At 40.6% G+C, this 20,215-nt stretch overlaps 1 protein-coding gene across 1 annotated transcript in view; it reads right to left on the bottom strand.

The window, feature by feature from the left end:
• faf1 (Fas (TNFRSF6) associated factor 1) overlaps positions 1–18,898 on the bottom strand; it is a 58,255-nt gene extending 39,357 nt beyond the window's left edge. The window contains exons 1-7 of the mRNA XM_086048060.1: positions 18,581–18,898; positions 17,807–17,875; positions 14,803–14,849; positions 12,973–13,238; positions 12,798–12,889; positions 12,423–12,514; positions 4,130–4,235 (exon numbers count right to left, since the gene is read on the bottom strand). Of these exons, the coding sequence (XP_085904186.1) occupies positions 4,130–4,235; positions 12,423–12,514; positions 12,798–12,889; positions 12,973–13,238; positions 14,803–14,849; positions 17,807–17,875; positions 18,581–18,640 (732 nt within the window). The 5' untranslated portion in view covers positions 18,641–18,898. The remainder of the gene's footprint in view (positions 1–4,129; positions 4,236–12,422; positions 12,515–12,797; positions 12,890–12,972; positions 13,239–14,802; positions 14,850–17,806; positions 17,876–18,580) is intronic.
• Positions 18,899–20,215: the final 1,317 nt, after the last annotated feature.

Genomic DNA, 20,215 nt, shown 5'->3' with positions numbered 1-20,215 from the left:
TGGTGCTGAGCGACAAGGCAATGCTTCTCACAGCAAAATTAATGATCCGATCATTGTAAATGCCAATTGCCTGTAATCCCCGCCTGGAAGCGAATCAAAGAGTTTCCATTAAACAGTCACAAGCTTTCTCCCTCGCGCTCCCTTTCTTCACCTCCCCAAGGCACCAGATGTCTTTCATTCCTTTATTTTAGCCACCCTTCCTTTTCTCAGCTCAGTAGACTTGTCATCTTTTGGTTCCTATATGACTCCCAGCTGCGAAACACGGATGGGCCCCAGGCCCAACCCCGGGGGGCAGCAGAGGAGGGAAATCCCCAGGACAACGGGTCTGGTCACGGACAACTCGGAGCCCGGCAGCCATCTCTATTCTACCCGCTACTTCCCTGGCAAACATTTGCTCTACAGCTTAGCTCACATGCTAGCCAGCTACTTACCCCCACACTCTTGTCTAGTAATGCCAATCAGAGTGTACCCAGCCCTGTGCTCTGGACACAGAGAAGAAAGAAGTTAGAGACGGGACACTGGGAGACACATGGGGAATGAAGGCACAGAAAAGGAGGGGCAAGGGCAGATCCCTCAGAGCCACAAGGCAAAGCCACAGCCTTGTGCAAAGACAAACAAGAAGACAGGACTGTCCCTATTGATATGCACAAGCAGGACCATCAGCTAGTTTTCAGTGGGACAAAAGAGTGAGCAGCAAGAGAAGGGTGCTCTGTAGTGGAGTCCATATGTCTGTGACTAGACACAGTATGAACAGAAAGGGGAGCCAGACTGGTTGAATATGGTGTTACTTCTTTGTTGCACTCTCAAGCCCTAGTAGTAGCACAAATACACTCCACACCCTGGACGGCCGAGTCACTGATGGTGTGGTGGTTCACTCGCCTGACTTCTGTGCAGGCAGAGTGGGTTCCGTTCCCACTCAGTAATGATTGTGAACGTGATTGTGAATGGTTGTTCGTTTTTACATGTCTCCGGTGACTGACTAGCGACCAGTAGCGGTAGAAAGGTAGTCCAACCTTTGCTCAAAGTCGGCTGGGACAAGCTCCAGTTGGCAACCCTCAACTCATTCACTGCCATTGACGAATTTACTTGTCTTTTCACAGTCCAGTCATTCAATCCCAGAAATGGATTTAATATTTTTTTTTCACATTTTTTCCAAACGTTAGTATAAAAGAGGGTCTGAAAATGTCTGGTAGTGAATGAGTTTACAGCATAAGCGTAAGAGAAAATTGATTGATGGATCCTGGATGGCCATTTGATCACATTGCTTGAATTATTTATTTATTTTTTACAAAAAAATGAGTGGACTAATCTTTTTTTTTTTTTTTTTTTATGATGTGGTGAGAGAAAAAATCTTTCTGAATGTTCTGGAATCCTTTTACAATGCCAAAGTCGTTTTGACCATCATAGATTATTGCATGACATCCCACAGCTATCTTATGTTTCTCTTTAGAGAGTTAACTAAATGAGACTGAATCAACTGCACCTGCTAGTTACAGTATAGTAGTGAATTCCATTTTGCCTCAGCTAGTTAAGACGCAATGGATCAACAATCAGTTCAACAATGACTGTATTTGATTATTTTGCCAGTCTTTAATTCTTATGTTAGCATTTTCATTTAACAACCCAAATAAGCGTCTTCTCCAAGCATTTCAAATTTAATTCACACATGTAGTACCGTATTTTTGGGACCATAAGGCGCACTTAAATTCCTTTAATCCTTTTCTCGCAAATCACCTTGCAATGCAGTGCACCCTATGAATGGATGAATGTTGGCTTTTCAGTTCGTCGTAAGGTGTGAGGTAAACAACAAAGCAGGCTTCCAATAACTGCCGGGACTGAGCAAAAAAGGTTGGATGATGATGAGTGCATTGACTTGTTTACAGCTGTTGAACTGTCAACCAAGTTAGCATTTAGCATTAGCCAAGGTAATAACACAACGATTAGTCACCGGATTGACTAGCAATGTTCAATTCTTTTTTTTTTTTTTCGTCTGTCAGAGGAGCCCATCCTCTTCTCGAAGAAACCCCCGCGTAGTTTCACGGCAAATAAAAGCAAGCGAGACACTTGTGCATCTATCCACAAAAGTCGATTCGATATGTGGGGTACGAAACGATTCTAGGAGAGTTCGATTTTGAAAGTGAAACGATTTGATTCGGTTCAACTCAGTGGGATTACAATACAATGTCGTATGGCTCCGTTTGAGAGAGTATGATGTAATGACTTTTTTGTTGTCATTTTACATTGGAATGAACTTGTCAGTAATGTGAATGTGCCATTTATTTCTATATCTATTTATAAGATATATCTCTCCAATAAAAGGCAATTCGATATGCATTTCAACATATTTCAAAGTGAAACAATTCCATTCGAGTAGGTACACTTGCATCTTTCAAATTAAAAAAAGATTTTCCAGTTCAAAACATTTTGTGTTCCACCCCGAGAGACACGTGGGGCTAACCAGTCTGAACCTAGCATAATAGCACTGAATCGATCAAATAAACATACGGGACAATTAAAATAAACTGTTTAAACATACAATGCTTCACAAAAACAATGCACCTTTTAACCCGGTGCGTCTTACGTATGATTCCTTTTTTTTGTTTTTAATAAATTCGTTCATTAATATTGCGTCTATTAATACGGTGCGCCTAATAACTTGCGAATGGACCTCGTCAGTCAGTCCCTACATAGTGAGATAACATCATTCAATTAATCATTATGGTAACACAAAAAAAAAAAATCCTGAGCTAAAAAGTAAATCTATAAAAGCCACGGTCAACATGGGGTGAGCAGAATCCAGATTTATTCAGGTTAAAGTTCTGGGCCTCATTTTCTCTCCAGGGGTCCCCGAGATGCTTAAAGACAAGCATGCGTAAGGAAAAGACCACAACATGGAGGCCCGTTAAAGCCCACATTGTCCCTGCACGGTTCCCTACGGCTTCTTACAGCACCCCCACCATGCCGACGGTCCTTAGCCTACTTTCTGGGACCATGGTTTTCCCCCTCCCACTCCACGGGGAACCCTCCCCAGTGATTGTAATCCCAGTAGAAACACTTAAGGTTCACAGTGGGTGCTCATCAAAACCATCTGGCTGAGAAGAAGAGAAGAAGATGACAGAGAAGGAGGAATAGGACAGTGCAAACAAGGAGAGAGCCAGGAAACCAGGGAGGCAAGCTGCCTCCTTCCAGCTCAGATGCTGGTTATACTAATCTGATCAATTAGCACCATTACAAACCCTGCTCGCAGCCTGATTATTATCAGTATGATCTTCACACTTACAGAGGCGCAAGGCCCTGAAGTGGCAGCAGTGAGCAAGCAGTAACTTCACATTGCGGCCGGAGAGTGAATAATTAGTTGAAAAAGAACTTATCAAATGGGAAGAGAGAGAGCTAAATACGTTAATCCAGTATTACACTGTTCTCACCTGTTAGGCTGGGCGATATTCTTGCCAACCAGATCTCTCGATAGTAATATGATAACGATATTACAAAGTATTCAGTGAAAAATAAGCTTTTTTTAACAAAAAGCAAAGTATCATTCCAAAGGAGGTGTAAAGTGTTTTTCTTTTTTTAAATTACACTAATTGGCCATCATGAACAAGAACAAAGTCAGGAATAAATAAAAAATAACTTCACATTCTACTGCAACTGTGTTTTAACAATAAATCATTTTATGCTACGACAGAAGTGCTTGTTGTGCTTGTGTGCCTGCGTGCGTGCGTTAGCTGGAATGTCCAAATCAAACAACCTTCAATCCTCCTCGAGTGCTAAGACTTTTGAGAGTAAAAGTCACTTTACTGGGAGGGTGGGGGAGAACGAGGGGTTGTACCAGGCCCCAGCTGCGAGAGTAATTATGTGCTTAGAAATGTGATCATTTGTGATGAATAATGAATCGATGGTTGAGATAGACTAGCAATGTTCAGCAAATGGACCGAAGGCTGCGTGATGGGAAACCAGAGCACCAGAATATTACATATGCAAGAGTCCATGCATGCAATGGTGCATATTTATAGGACCTACTGATCCCACTGCGTGTAGGCGTGGATGTGCCTGTGTGTGTGTGTGTGTGTGTGTGTGTGTGTGTGTGTGTGTGTGTGTGTGTGTGTGTGTGTGCCTTGTTTCCACTTACCTCTTGTATGGTTCTAGAGCCTGGAAAATTGAGGCTGTAGTCCCTCTGGGCCTCTTGGTGACTGATGACCAGCAGGAAGTTCTGGTTTAGCGAGTCTGGGAGAGAACTTGACAAAGAGCGAGACCAGAGAGACAAATGGTGACAGGAACACTTTGGGATTGAATAGAGGAAATTAAATGCACATAGAAGAGTGATGCAGAAAAAAGTAATCAAGCAATCATACAATCAGTAATCAAGCGGGATACTGACAATTGTGTGTGCTGTATGCGCTTTCAAAGACCATTGCAGCATCCCTCAATTAGATGATTAATTATGTATCTGTTTCTCTATCTAATTATCTATCTATCTATCTATCTATCTATCTATCTATATATATATATATATATATATATATATATATATATATATATTAGGGGTGTAACAGTACACGTGGGTGTATTAATACGTTTTGGTATGGCATGTTCGGTTCGGTCCACTTATTAACGCGAGCTTACGCACAGACGCTAGTATTGACTGTTGCTCGCGGGATAGGAGAGTGGCGCCACAAAGAGAGCCAGAAAAGAGCCAGAGCTCGAAGTTCCCCGCGTACACTGCGGAACATCATTCTGGCTTTCCTGTTCCCCATCGCCGATGGGGAAAGGTGCATGGATAAGTCTGAAAGTTGTGTGCCGACATTGCTACATGAAATCGGTGGCTATGTTGCGGCTAGCACGTCTAACATGCACGGCATCATCCGACTGTGAATGTTTCTTAGACGAGGAAGCAATTTTGTATGTATGTATGTATGTAATAATACACACACACACACACACACACACACACGTATTCATCTATATACAGGGGTGCACATAACTGGCACGCAGGTAGGCATGCGCAACAAGCGTCATGATTTGCGTACCTGTAAACACGAGTTGAGCAGTGTAACGAAATGCACATCGCCACCTAATAGATGGGTATTATCTAGGGGGATTACAATTAATTAGCTATGAACACAGTGAGCTTGCTTATTTCCGCATGGAAACAAAAGTACTTCTTTTATCAAATAATATAACAACAGCTGATTTCAACAAAACCGGGACAATAAACGAGTGTTGAGTGTACAATAATTCATACTAAGGGTTGGCGATAAATATTGCCAACTATATCATGAAAGGTTCTTTATCGATGTGCAATTTAACTTTATCTAGTATTAGTAGTCTCAAAAAGAGAAGTGGAATAAAATAAAATAAATCAAGATATATTTATTCGCTCATATTGTCTACTCCTGCTTTCACACCCCATCTGCCCACAGGTTTTTCCTTAGTCTGTGTCTCATCCGTTGATTTTGTGGAAGTTGGTTGTAAGATTGTGCATAACGCCATGAAGTAGATAAAAGGAGGTGGTCAAAGATTAACAAACAAGCAGAGTGCAACAAGTAAAAGGCAAGCTAAAACATGTTCAGAAGTGATATACTGCTGCTCCAGAGGGAGATGGGCGCCTCCTCTCGGGGCTCGTCTCCCACTTCACAGGTTATGTCTAAACAAGCCTGGCCAGAGCTTCACTCAGCACAGCAGGCTACTGCACCTACACAGTAACAGCATGGGGTCCTTCAATCAGCTGATTTGATAACCATGCAACTCTAATGAAATGAACCAACGACAGCAGTCATCACACCCTCAATCACAAGGCCAAAAGTTGACTTGAAATATTTTACCAAAATGCACAGGGGCGCCAATTGAGCGCGGCTGCATATGAGTTCATTTTGTTCCTTGACCATGCTCGTGCCTTAAAACACAATTTCAAATCATCTTTCACCATTGAATGAATGGAACTGCAGATAATCCGTTCCAGATTCACAAAGCAACACCAAAAAATTCTAATAGGTTTTAAATAATAAGAGTAAGATTGTAAATACTGTACATGCAGCATTATCTAGGGAAGGATGTTTTAATTCAGGTCGAGTTCCAAATTTCAATTTTCTTGTTATCGAGAGATTTTGTCCAACAATTACACAGGTTTCCCAGAAAAGAAAAAAAAAAAAAATGCATGGATTTTCGGACCATATTCATGTCTATGTAGGAAGTGAGTATTTTCCACATGAAGGAGTCCAATTTATTCAGTTCGGCCTAGGTGTAGAACGTTGTCAGTGATTTAGGTGATCCAGGGCCTGGAGCAGTAGCCACAACGCAAAAAGCAGACACTTTGTATGCCTCACGTGAAGGAGGAGGCGGAAGGGAATCAACTTTTGGAAGCTTCATTTACAATAAGCTGTGAGGTTAAGTAGCGTTTTGAGCAAACGCTGGGTCTGTGCGACTGAATATCAATGGGAGGCTTAAGGGCCGAAGCAGGCACTTAATCAGGGCTCAGAACCCAAGGAGAGAGGAAGACTTGGGAGAAAGAGAAGGATGGGGAATTAATATGTAGCATGCACATTAATTATGCAATCACACTCTTAATCTGAGCAGATCTGGACGAGCTTATGCTAACAGAAACTCAAATTTACAGTAATGACAGCATATTTACATTGACTAAAACTACGGAATCAATATGTAAATGTAATGTTTGTTGTAGCTAACCAGGGAAGATTGGAAATGTGTGGAGTGGGAAGGATGGATGCATATGTAATTGGGTTGCGCAGAAGGGCGAGAGAGAGTTGTGTGCCTAACAGCACGGGGGGGAGCAAGCATAACTGGTAGGGGTAGGGACATAAATAAGGACCGAGCTAATATCATGATTATGTTTGGACACAATCCTGAGATACTGCTGGCAGGCAACTCGACTTCTAAACAGACAGCGATCGAGGGTAAACTGACTGGAAGTGTTACTCTGTCCTTCCAGCAAAGAGGGAACATCTTATCAAGCAACGATGGCAGACTGACGAGCCATTTGGTGTTTGCCCGGGTGGAGTTCTGTTCAAGATTTAGCTTGCTCATTGTATTCTATGGTACAAATATAGTCATGTAAAATATCAAACACATGAATGGAAAGAACACCAATCGCAGTGCCTCGTTTTCATGTCATTTACCATCTCCCTGCTTCTCACTCATAGCAGGTGTGAACTTATTTATAGAAACATTTGAATTTTTTTCATTTTTTCAGAAATTGACGATCGTGTTGATTTGATTTGTATCCATGACTTTATATTGCCTAGTTGCTGGGTCTTCAAGCAATGGACGTATTTACTACTCTGCAGCAACAAGCAGAAGGCACACCAGTTTTCTGGGGCTGAGCCGTGATTGGTCATTACCTGAGCCCTGAGCATTTGTGATGTCATTTTCAGTTGAGAGAAGTGACAAAATGGCCGCCCCCCTGAGATGGCTAAAAAGGGGTGGATTTTGCTACTCAACTCATATTCCACAATCGCGATATTAATTAGAATGCCGTGTTTCAAGTAGCGGGCCTGAAAAAAATATGTTTGGGTTGATTTCCGCTTTAATTTGGGTCCAGTTAGTTCAATGCCCAAACATGCTGTCATGTAAGTTGTTACTTTGCTTTGTTCAAGATGCCTTGTGGAGTCCAAGCTTCAGGCACTTGTTGGAATATCATTTATTCTTGAATACAACATTTAATTGAGGGGAAAGCCCTGCAAACTTATGACCTTTAAAATAAAATGTACACAATTACCCATTTCTTCAAATGCCCATTCCTAGTCCCTGTTGCTTTAACCGCAAGGGCTATAATGTGGACGCCTAAGTGTTTGCTTCTGCCTTTAGAGGTCTCCTTCTTACTGAACACATACACTCCATGACATTCTCAGTTGACTGGCGGCATCTGAAGGTACTTGACATGGCATAAGGGTGCCGGAGGAAAATGTCATTCAACTTTATAGACAGAGAAAATTGAGCAGTTTGCGGGGGAGAAGAGCGGGCTAAACAGATTGGTTTCATTCTGAGGTAAGCCCATCTCTTAAAGTTGGGAGTCCCCATGGCGCAGAGCAGACTCTAGACCTTATTAAACTTGCGCTGCCAAACACATGCACGCACACAATGTGGCATGTGCATATAAAGTACAAATACCCGTACACACAATGTGGCAAATGCATCCTTCCCAACCTCCCATCCACTGGCACATGCAACAAAGCACACCAAACTCAAATGCGATCAGTTGTTTCCAACGGCAACAGAGGAGGTCAGACAGATTACACCAGGTCACCTTACCGCCTCCAATTTTTGCATCCACAACAAAGCAGGAGGGTGCGAACCCATTCAGGCTCTGTTGTGTTTTGCTCGGCCATCGTGTCCCGAAACAGCATGCTCACTGTTAAATACGTTCTTTCGCAGGCTTTTACCCGGCCTGCTAGCTGTCCCTCGAAAGCGTCTGTGCATCAGCTGCTGATCACGCAAACCACAGATGAGAGAGAACAAGGCGCAATAAAACCCCACAACTCCTAATGAATCACTTTTGCAATTTAAAATTTCTTTGCCAGGTCAAATGAAAATAACCATTCTTTGGCAAACAGCCTCCAGGTGAGTTTGAGCTCAGAATAAACAGAGACGAAAGCAAAGAGGCGCACTTGAAATATTTATTAGGCCTTCATCATTTATGCAAGAGATGAGCTCCTCCTCGACACCCGCTCTTATTCACCGACATAGACATAGAGAGCATGCTTCAACTGTGCGATGCCAACAGCTTATCACATCGCTAACTAAATAACTAGCGGGGATGAATATGTGCTCACAGAATCTGCAAAAAGCCTTCAGATGTATTTCTAATCAAACAAAGAAAACTAAGAGGCATTTACTCAGCAGAGTCGTAATGACACTGCAGCACTGTTTAATGAGCGCGTTCGGTTTGGACGTTTGTGTGTGTGTGGCGCATGAGCCAAAGTCATTGCGTTGAGACAATTAAATGTTTAGTCAGCAAAAGAAAAAAAAAAACAAAGCTACAATTTGGTGGGTAAATTATGAGCTTGATTTAGTACATTGAGTATTTAACCTGATGAAATTGGTTACGATTTGAGAAAACAGCAACCTTTCATCTTGTTATAGACATCAATATATTAATAACGAGTGTACATTCTTTATGCCATCTACCTGCATCCTATTGTGTCCACAGCGTGTGTGTGTCTACTTTGAAAAAGTGGAATGTCTTAATGCGGTTCATGTATTTGTACAAAGTGTGCAATTGAAGTACAAAATGCCACCAAGTTGCTATTGAAGTGATGAGGTGTCCTTGCAAACTTTAGGTTACCCACAGTGTGCTTGGTATAAAATGCGTGAGAGGTTTATTTTTGTTCGATTCAACAGCTTGTCTGGTCCCGTGGCAGGGTACAACCCCGCCCCTTCACTGTGATCAGTCACCTACTCTCCCGCTGTATGACAGAAGGGTCATTATACGAGCACAAATTTATACACAAACACACGTGTGCGTGTGTGTGTGTGTGTGTGTGTGTGTGTGCTCAGGGGGGGGTGCACCCTCTTCAATTCATCTCCAACTGTCCTGCACCAAAATAGCTGACAGAATAATGAGCTCCCGACACCTAAAATGATATCGATGACACTTGGAGAAAAGGCAAGGGTGCTGCTAAAAAGACACAGCGGTTAGCAAAGGAGTGAGATGATGACAAGAGGCAGACACACGCGAGGGTGAGGGACCACTGTTGTGATGACGGCCGTTGACTGCCAGCGCAACATGACGCCCACTTAGCTTTAACTAGCAGTTAATGCGCAAACTGTGAAATGACGCGCCAGTAGCTGTCAACACAAAGTTAATGTAGAGGTTTAAGAGAACTTTCTTTGGTTCTATATTTAGCATGTATGGTCAGTTTTAAAATTCTTCATATATGTTTTTACAGTTTACATTCGTGTTACACGACATCCTAAAGATACAGGTATGAGCCTGACAAAAACAATACCTCCAGGTTTGCGTATTATCTTTCTACAAAACACAAAGAAGATGACGCTTTTCGGATGAAGATAAATAAATGCACATCTCATTGCAAAACAACAATATATGGTAAGAAGCCAAACAGTTCCAAGAGAAGAAAAAGACAGTAAAGCAACTAGCAGTATAATCCACAAAAGATTACGCAGATATAGGAGCAGTACAGTGGAAGCTCCAAAGTCAAACAACCCAAAAATTGAACAATTTGGAGTTCAACCAAAATGATCTGGAAAATGTCTCAAGAGTTAAACAACTTCAAGTCAAATCATTGGTGGCATCTTATTCACTGGCTTTTTTGTGGTGCATCCACAGAAGGGTACCAGTTGGCAAAGTAAAAAATGACCATAGAACTGGACATTACTGCAACATAAGGAAAGGTCGAGCCGATTGGTTCAATGTGAGCAACACAAATCATCCATCCAAGGTGCTCCATCATCCGGATATTAGATAGTTTAAATACACATATTTCAATAAGCATATGCTAACATATATACAGAGTAATCGTGCACTGCACAACAAACTAATTCCAGCAATACCTATGAAAATTTCCTTTTGACAGATTGTTATCCGTACTAAATTGTTTTAATCCCACTCAGTGACAGCACTGCTGTTTTTCAAAGTGTGAGTGGTTTTACTTTTTTGACACGATGGTTACCTTCTCTATAGATCTGTATGATATGAGTGTTCAAGTTCGAGCTTAGAACACATAAATGAACTTTGCACGATTTTCCTATGGGAAAATCTTCAGTGAAATTATGACAACTTCAACTATGGAGGTTCCACTGTTTTAGCAATATTAAAATATTTTTGGGAAGTAGAGGAGGCTCAAGAATAAACAACAATATCTACTCTACTGCTGTAACAGCACGAATAATAAGTAATTTAGGATTGAAGAAAATGTTTTAGTTATTTCTAAGCATTCCTAAATTTAGCTATCCAACAATCGTCTTGGATTTTTTTTTCCAATTAAGTTATTTTTCATCCTTTAATTATTGTGAACTAAAGGGTAGATATTGTGCATTGGATGATGTTTACGTGACACTGATGAAAGGACAATCGTGCACTCAGCTGCCAACAGTGATTGTATTACTGCTGTGGCTTTACAGCAAGGTGCGTTGACATTTCAAGGGAAAGGTTGTTAGTGCTGCCGGGCGTTCAGTGAGATGAACAGGCCAGTGCTAGATTAATGCAGCAATCCTACAAAATCTCAAGGACCACAAGAGCTTACAAAATCTCAAGGATAAAGGAGGTTAAAAAATGGACGAAACTAGTTATAAAAAAATGGTGAGTAGATAATATAAAATATGAACAACATATACACACACACACATACATATATACACACACATACATATATATACATGTACATACATATACACATATATATATATACATACATATACACATATATATATATACATACATATACACATATACATACACATATATACACATATACATACATATACATACACATATATACACACATATATACATACACATATATACACATATACATACATATGCATGTATATATATATATATATATATATATATATATACACACACACACACACACACACACATATATACACATATATATACATATACATACATATGCATGTATATATATATACATGTATATATATATATATATATATATATATATATATACATGTGTATATATATATATATATATATATATATATACATGTGTATATATATATATATATATATACATGTGTATATATATATATATATATATATATATATATATATACATGTGTATATATATATATATATATATATATATATATATATATACATGTGTATATATATATATATATATATATATATATATATATATATATATATATACACACACATGTATATATATATATATCTACATATACACACACATTTATATACACTGTCTGAAAAGAGAGCAGGCAACTATGTCAGGTGGGAATACACAAAGAAGGGAAATAAAACTATTATTTACACATGATATTGCAGCACCAAACGTTCCTCTGGAAATGTCACAAGGAATGAGAGGATACGAAAGGAACCACCTGTCAAACGTCTCTTAATCGACTAGTGATGTTTAGACTTGCTGGCTGGAACCCTCCACTAGTAGTCATAGACTGCCACCCAGTGCACTTTCCCAGCTACTACACTGAAAAAAATGCTGTGCATTGTATTCAATTTTATAATCAATTAAAATAATAATCATCTGAATCCACTTTTTTTTTTTTTTTAAGCAGGACTATACATCTACTTAAAAAATGGATCTAGATCCAGATTATTTCATTTTGGGTAACCACCTGATGAAATATAATTGAGTAAATTCAACTATCATTTTTTTTTCCAGTGTACACTGCTCTGTGTCATACCGGGTGATTGGAGGAGGATTTTGGAGAAATCAACTGACCTGTTTTTGCTGGTGCTGGCGGTAGGGGCAATGTCGGGGGTCAGGACATACAGGCTGACATTTCTTGGCAGGTGTAAAGTTCGTAACACCGTCTGAAGCAAAGAAAGAACAATGTGTACTGTGCAGAACAGTTTTGAGCTTGCTACAATACCAAATGTGGTCTGATTTGTTATAATGGAAAATGCAGAGTCTGGTTGGAATGGCCACTTCACTCTTAGTACAACGCACCAAGAATTCTGAAAATCGGACACTGGGTTCTGCAAAAAGTGTGTTTTTGTGTGTTGGGGGAAAAAAATTGCCATTCTGGGAATATTTTTTGTGTTACATCGTCTACAGAAAATGGCCCCCCCCAAAAAAAAACAGGTTTAAACTTACACTATCGGACACATCGCCACTCTTCCATCCTTTCAGCTGCATTTTGGATACAGGAACTCCAAGCTCTGTCTCAAGGATTTGTTTGATTTCACCTGTGGTTCAGGACAAAAAAAATGTCCATGAGCAATAGGTCTTGCTACAGACATAAGCGTGCGGTACGAATGCTGCTGCTCACCGACTGTGCTGCCTTCCTCCAGCACCAGCTCGACAGTGCGTTGCCGGTACTCCACCCGAAAGTTGAGCATCCGAGGCAGGCGCTCTATGATGTGTCGGGAGGAATGTGCGCTGGGGCAAAACGTTGAAGCCAAGGAAGACAACGGAGAAGGGGACGAAGACAAAGAGGACTGCGACGGAACTGCGCCGTCGGCTACAGCATCGGCTGCTTCTGATTGGCTGTGAGGTCCGTACATGCTGGCCTGGCTCGCCTCACTGGAAAAGTTACTGTCAAAGGGTGACATTTTTAGCTAACAAGGGTCCTTGAATGTCATGAGAAACGGGGAGTGGGTGGGTAGACAGAAAAAAAAATGTTTTGCAATAAGACGTCTATGTGCTCCCACTAGTCTTAACTTGGTAGTTTGCTTAATATTGTGTCGGTGGAATAAGAATTAAGGCGATTAATCCCCCAGTTTTCAGCCATCCAAGGAGGCTAACATTTTATACAGTACCGCCCCGCTGCTGTCGACTGAAATTGACGTCAAAGTGCCTTGGCGCTCGCATTGTGAACGTCACGGCGCACCTGTTTTTGGGTTTAGTCACGTGAGGTTTGCTATTAGGCCAGCTTTCAGGATGCCTCAGCTACATTTCTAAGGTAGGCATTAAAGAACATGCGGAATGAAAGAGATGACTATTTAACTCACGCGCCCCTCATGTACAGATTTTAGTGTACTTGTGGCGTTCCTGTCTGAGCATATGCACGGTTGCACTTTCCCCCAAAATACCCAAATAGCACTGTTTTGTGGATTTCAGGCGAATGAGAATCAACACATGATGTGAGCGTGTCTCCCAACAAGGTCTTGCACGAGCTGTCGGCTTTTTCCCAACCATTTTACAGAAGAGGATACATGGGAAAGGAAGTGAATTGTGAAACAGGAGTGCTTGTGTAGCCACCAACTGGCTCCACTTCAAGTTCCTTGAGAGTTTGTGAACTGGCCAATGGTTGCCGCTCTTTTTCCAGTGCCAGCCACTTAAGTAAATGTGCTAGTTGCTGGTCACACTGCCAGTCAGCATCCATTCACGGCAGTGAGTCCCTTTTGAAAGAGCAACAATAATCTCATGGCCCAAGGGCCTGAACCACGCTGCAGCACATGCATACACGCTAGGGCTGTGAATACAAAACAATGCAATACAACAAGAGTGGGTTCAGATGGGCTTTGTGCATTCATGAGTGTCAGCTAACCGTAGAAGCAGTTGTGAAGGGTACAAAAGAATCTTTTCTGTTCAGAAACTGTGTGCAATGCCAAGCTTAGATGAAAGTCTCCTTGAAAAGCAAATTGTGCAGTACACAGCCAGTTTGTTAAATTATTGTGACAGGTAAAAGAAAAGAGATGAAGGAAACACATTCTTATTCTCAATCTGCATGGTAGGTTAATTAATCCAAGGTTGTCCTAACAAGTCAAACTACTTCGTTTGTATAAAACATCTACGATCGTTTTTCGTTTTGTATAATATATTTTAGTCATTGTGTTCATAAATTTCCTATGGGATAATTATTTCAAAATTTAAACAAGACGTTAGTGTTCCCAAACAGTGATTTCAGGTTTCCTTCTGCGCTGCGATGTGCATTTGGAGTATCATCTCGCCGTGGACACACACAAAAATGACATAAATCCATATCCCACACTGTGATTAGTAAAAAATGTAAACAAATTTTACCGCTGAAGCAATGCGCCACGTTTCATCCAAATGTTTTTGAGAGTTCTATGCAGACATTTACATTTCAGTGCCTCAAGCGCCACGCCCTGAGCAACTCTTCAATTCAATGACTGTGTGGACTCGTGCTTCTTACCTTTGCAAGATGCCATTCTCCTGTGGAATCACCCCATTGATGGCCGCCTATAATGATAAAACAAAGAAAAACGACATTTGGTTGGGCTAATTCAATAGTATCAAAGGACAGTATTTTGTGCAATGTAATAAGAGAGATCTAAATAATATCATAGATTACGCTTGCTTAGATGATCCTTTGTTTGAGGAACAACTGAATAGATTGGTCACGAACGCTCGCTGTACTCCACTGTAACAAAAGGCAAACTAACACAAGTTCAATGCTTGTTGGTAATGCATAACAAATATCGAGGGACAAGTCTCAACATGTGAATGCCCCGACCCCAAAAAATTAGGCTCCTGGTTCAAGTCACCAATTTGTAGAAAAATAACAACCGACAAACAAACTAAAAAAAGAAAGCCATCAGCCTTGTGTGGACAGTGTTAAAGAGAAACGGACAATTCATCCCTAATATCTCCCTGACCCACGGCTGTTTAGACATCGATACCTTGAACTGCTCCCAAAACTGCCAAGTGTCTTTTTTTTTCTTTTAATAACGTTGAGATATTGCACGATTTTTGGTTGCCTTACCCTTTTTCAAAATTGTGTAACAACATTTGAACAAGTGCCGTGCGATATTAAAACCCGGTTAGCCCATTAACATTCGATCCAACTGATACACAAATCTAACCGTGGAATTAAGCGTGGGTTAAGTGATCATGCCTGGAGTGGAGCGAAAGGATGGAGGACTTAAGACTGTTATGTTACGCTGGTGTTAATATCTGGTGAGATTCGGAAAAGTCTCGAGTCAATGATTCCGGTCAAAACTTTTGAGGTTTTGTGCAGTTTTAGAGGCAATTTGGTCACTTCCTGAGTCGTAGAATCTTGTGGTTCAACTTGAGGTTCCACTGCAGTGTGACATGACTGAAGAGGAACTTGGAATTGAACCTGTAATCTTTCCAATTTTGAGACGAGCCAACACAGATGTTTGTCACAAAGCTATAAAATAATCCAAATGTGCAAATATATTGCCAAATAGAACAGTAGTAGCTTAGTTTTACATTACACACACAATGTTACTTTGTTTTTTTCCTTGCGATGTAGTTAGTATGACATGCACACACCCAGACACATCCCCGCCGCTGCGCAAAGCTCTCCTGCAGGCAGCTTGTTTGGAGGGACATGTAAGCTCCTAAATATGTCTGCCTTGCCTGATATAAAGAAGCCTCCTCGCAAAACAGCATCGTCAAAGAGTTGAGACAGCTGAGAGCTCGAGGGACAGGTTTTCAACTGTGACACGTGCAAACGACCTAACTTCAAATATAAGTTTAACGGGTGTAAATTATTTGGTGACAAGCAAGAGGTCATAAATCAATAGTATCGTTTCTAGATGAGAGAAGTCACGCACATACCCAACATATGGAGCTGTGTGGGTTCTTGATTTTAGCCTGTACATGACTTTAAATAAAGATGAAAATGTATTGTTTACCATTAAATCAAATGTGTTACACAGAGAAATACCTCATTCTATGATAATGCTTATATGGGCCATTCAACCAAATTGGTGCCGTTTTGCATCCCAAGGTGATTTCATGAAAATACATTTTTATAAGGCATCCTGCACACTGATATGTATTGTGTTTAAAGTTAATTCAATTAGCGTAAATGTCATGGTTATAGAGTCTGTATATATTAATTTTACGCTAAAATCCCACTAAGAGTTTCATTACAATAAACTGACACGATAACTTCTGAAATGAACCAGTACACATTCAGTTGTTCAATATGTGTGTCATCAAATTTTGTGCTTAAAAAAAGGAGGAAGAATGATAGAACTTGAGTTTATTTTGAGAGTACTACAAAAAGCAATAGGCGCTGATTGGGTGGAATGGGCCACATAATATATATATATATATATATATATATATATATATATATATATATATACACACATACACATACATACACACACATTGATATATGTATATTTCTATATTAATTTTGCGAAAAACCACATGCACACTTTTTTTTTCTAAATGGATTGCCGAGGTATTGGTTTGGGACTCGGTATCGGCAGATATTTAAAACCAAAGACTTGGGCTCGGGTGCCAAAAAACCGTGATCATTCCTAGTTGATAGGGAAAACTCAAGGTGTGGTTTGGAAACTAATGGTCTATTTTTGCTATGTTGTCTTGTGTTTACGGAGGAGCAGACATCAAGGTCTGCTTCACTTAGAAACTTCCTTGTGAATACATAAACAACAAAATACATCAAGCCTCTCCCCCCACTAAAACTCACAAGAGCACATTTGTTTTGTCAAGCGTTTAAAAAAAAAAGTGCAAGTCATCACATTCACAGGTGCAAGCGCGCATGCAAGCTGGACTGCATGCTGAATGGAATGCATGCTGTCATACTGCTGCCCAGTTTCAACTCCTGCCAGTATTGGGAGAAATATACATGGCGAGCTTCTAAACGTTTTCCCCACTAAGTCTGCTTTTTATTTGTTCCACAAAGGAGGTCATGTTTTAGGTCGTGTGTATTCACAGGCTTCTCCATCCTCTTCTAAGAGATGACAGTGCTATTCTTCTTTTAGGCCACAAAATAGTCATGGCGGACCCGACAGAGCCTGTGCTGATGCATCAATAATCATAATAAACGTGTGTAACATCAGCAAATGCAGAAGTGTAAAAGAATAACATCGCAAGTGTCTTTTGCTTTTTCTTTGCCATGTGACAGATTTGTAACCAGGTTCGACAGTTTGCTAATACCACTTTGTGGCATTTATGTTCAGCTTCGGCATATCTTTACACTCCAAGTGCCAATGTAGCTCATACTGAGTTTTCCAAAACCTGGACAAGCAGATGATTTCAAAAGAGCTTACGTGGTTGGATGCTTTTTAACTAAAATAATCACAATAAACATATGATCAAATATCATTGTATCAAATGTTGTTCTGTAGTAGACTTTTTGAGTGGTGAGTGAGACCTGTGGGTCAAACAGCCAAGCCTACGGATAATGAACTTACCACTAAATCCCAGTTATTAAGCTCTAACAGGGTGATTGCCTCTGCAATGTTGTCGATTCCGGTGCAAGCCTATGCGTAGGGGGGAAAAAAAACAGGAGAATGCGTTAAGATATAGCCTATGTATTAGATGTTATTCAAAGAATTGAGTAAAATGCTGTATCTGTGTCACCCTAGAAACGATGAAAAGGAAAAGGCTTTCCTATCAGTATGTGTATTTATGTATATTACGCAATTTGAAAGCATCATATCAATACTTCCAGAGCAGACAGGTGGTTTGAATACAAATGTTGAGCATATGAGGCTTTGAACATTCTTACTGCGCTATATTGTATTTGACTCGTTGTGACACATGTGACAACCCCAGTCTCCCTTCAAAGTGCATCACGAGCTAGTAAGGACATATTCATCGTGATGTAGGGTGTGTGACGGCGGGTAAACATGTCAACAGTTCACAGCTATTTGGGGAGCAATGTAACTACACTTTCTGCCAAAAGACATTTATTGCCCAGGCGTACAGGCAAAAAGCCACCTTAAAGTCACTTGGTCCGAGTGTTTAGGCGAGTACATTTCGCTCCAGTGTTGTTGACGAGAGAACGAGAGCTCCATGCTAATAACAGCCTTCAGTTAGCAAGCTGTCAGTTGGTTAGCTCGGTGCGTTAGCCGCAGAAAGCAAAGACCCCCGGCCCGGGAGCGCCGTCTAAGAAGCCGCTCGGGTGTACGGCACCGCACGCTGACACAAACACACTTCGACACGCGTCCTTTGGGTCGACAGACCTGAAAGTCAGCCAGAATCATCTCCCTGTCCAGGTTGCTGTCGCCGCTGTCGGAGGCCATGGCGATGACTGGCTAAAAGCAAGGCTTCTTCCACGGGCTCTCGTCGCTTCCCCGCAGCGCAGGAGGAAACTGAATGTGAATAAAATACTCGACTTGGACGTGATCACCCTTTCGGAGGCGTGCGAAAGGAAAAGGATGAGCTTAACTGGGATGGAACTGCTTCAGGCAGTCATTCTACAAAGTAGCGTTAGAGTTCGACGCTTTACGGCAGCTGACGTAAATGAGTGACAAATGCTGCAACGTAGCCGAGGACGTGTTACACTGTGTAGAGCTAAGGACACTTAAGTTAAGGTTCGATTCTGACTCGCGGTTTGACACACGATACATTTTTTTAATATTTAGTCATTCATATAATAAATATGTTTTAATAACACAAGTAATATTCTATTTATTATAATAAATTTCTCATTATTACACTCTTATTTTATCATTCATATCAGTGGCTCTCAAACCTTTCACACCAAACACCACCTAAAAACTATTTACCTCTTAAATACCGCCATGATAACCAATATGAAAATACAGTATCGTACTAGACTCAAGGTAAATCCTTCTGTTTTGGAAATGTGTCTATGAGCAAGGTGTTCTAGACTTTGCTCCACTTCAATGTAACAGTGGGGCTGCTATTATCTATCCCTACGCTGAGATTGTCCATCATTAGCTGGTCTGACTGGAGTTCCAGAGAGAAAGAGACACTTTCAAGATGTGTTAAAGCACTATCATGTCAAAGCCAAAACGTTAGCAGAGCTGCAATGTCAGCACAGATTAGCTTTATCAAACATTGTTACCAGCGTACTGGAGTTAGGGTAAATTAGCCAGTGGAAGCTTCACACAAGGTAAGGAGAGCTGCATTGAGTTTTTGTTGGATGCACAGATTTGCCTTGTCTGATATGCAGGTAGGAGATATCTATGTTTGTGTTCATACACACATATGAACGAGTGCCTCCACAAGTCGAAATGCTCCATTTACGTTTTGCAGAACCACTCACTCTAGGTTCTGCATCTGAAAAACGTGCAGCCATTGTGCATACCTGCTGCTGAGGACACCACCTTTGGTGGAGATTTTTAAATAGTAATTCAAATCAAATTTGTTTAGCAGGCATTCTAGTAAGACTAAATTGTTTAGATTTTTTTTTAACGTTTTTTTATTGTGTTTGTTTGATTTGAGTTTCTGTATTAATTGTAAAATGTTGTGTTTGTATTTTCTTTATGTATGACTGTGTTTTCTAACTGTGAAGCTCTTTGTGATTCCTCTCTATGAAAAGAGCAACAGTATATGCAGGGGTGGACAGGCAAACACAGGCAAACTACCTGGGCCCCGAGATTTACAGGGGCCCCAAACCTCTCAAAAAAGGATTGTAAAAGTTTTATTTGATTTTCAACAATTCTGTTGTCTTAGTCTTCATTAATATTCTGAAAAACACAAAAAAATGCTTAATCCATCATGATCCTTTTTTGCACTTCCCCTCCCTTCTCATGCAATGGGCTACTCCCCCCCCCCCAACATTTTTTCGATGTTGATTTTTTGGGTTGATTAATGTTTTAACCAATTACAAGTAAAAGCATTTGACATGA

The sequence above is a fragment of the Filicampus tigris genome, chromosome 12 (genome assembly GCF_054856515.1).
Source record: "Filicampus tigris isolate MCC_2025a chromosome 12, RoL_Ftig_1.0, whole genome shotgun sequence".
NCBI lineage: Eukaryota > Metazoa > Chordata > Actinopteri > Syngnathiformes > Syngnathidae > Filicampus > Filicampus tigris.
Note: the sequence above shows the minus strand (reverse complement) of the source record. Positions and strands in the feature narration are given on the sequence as shown.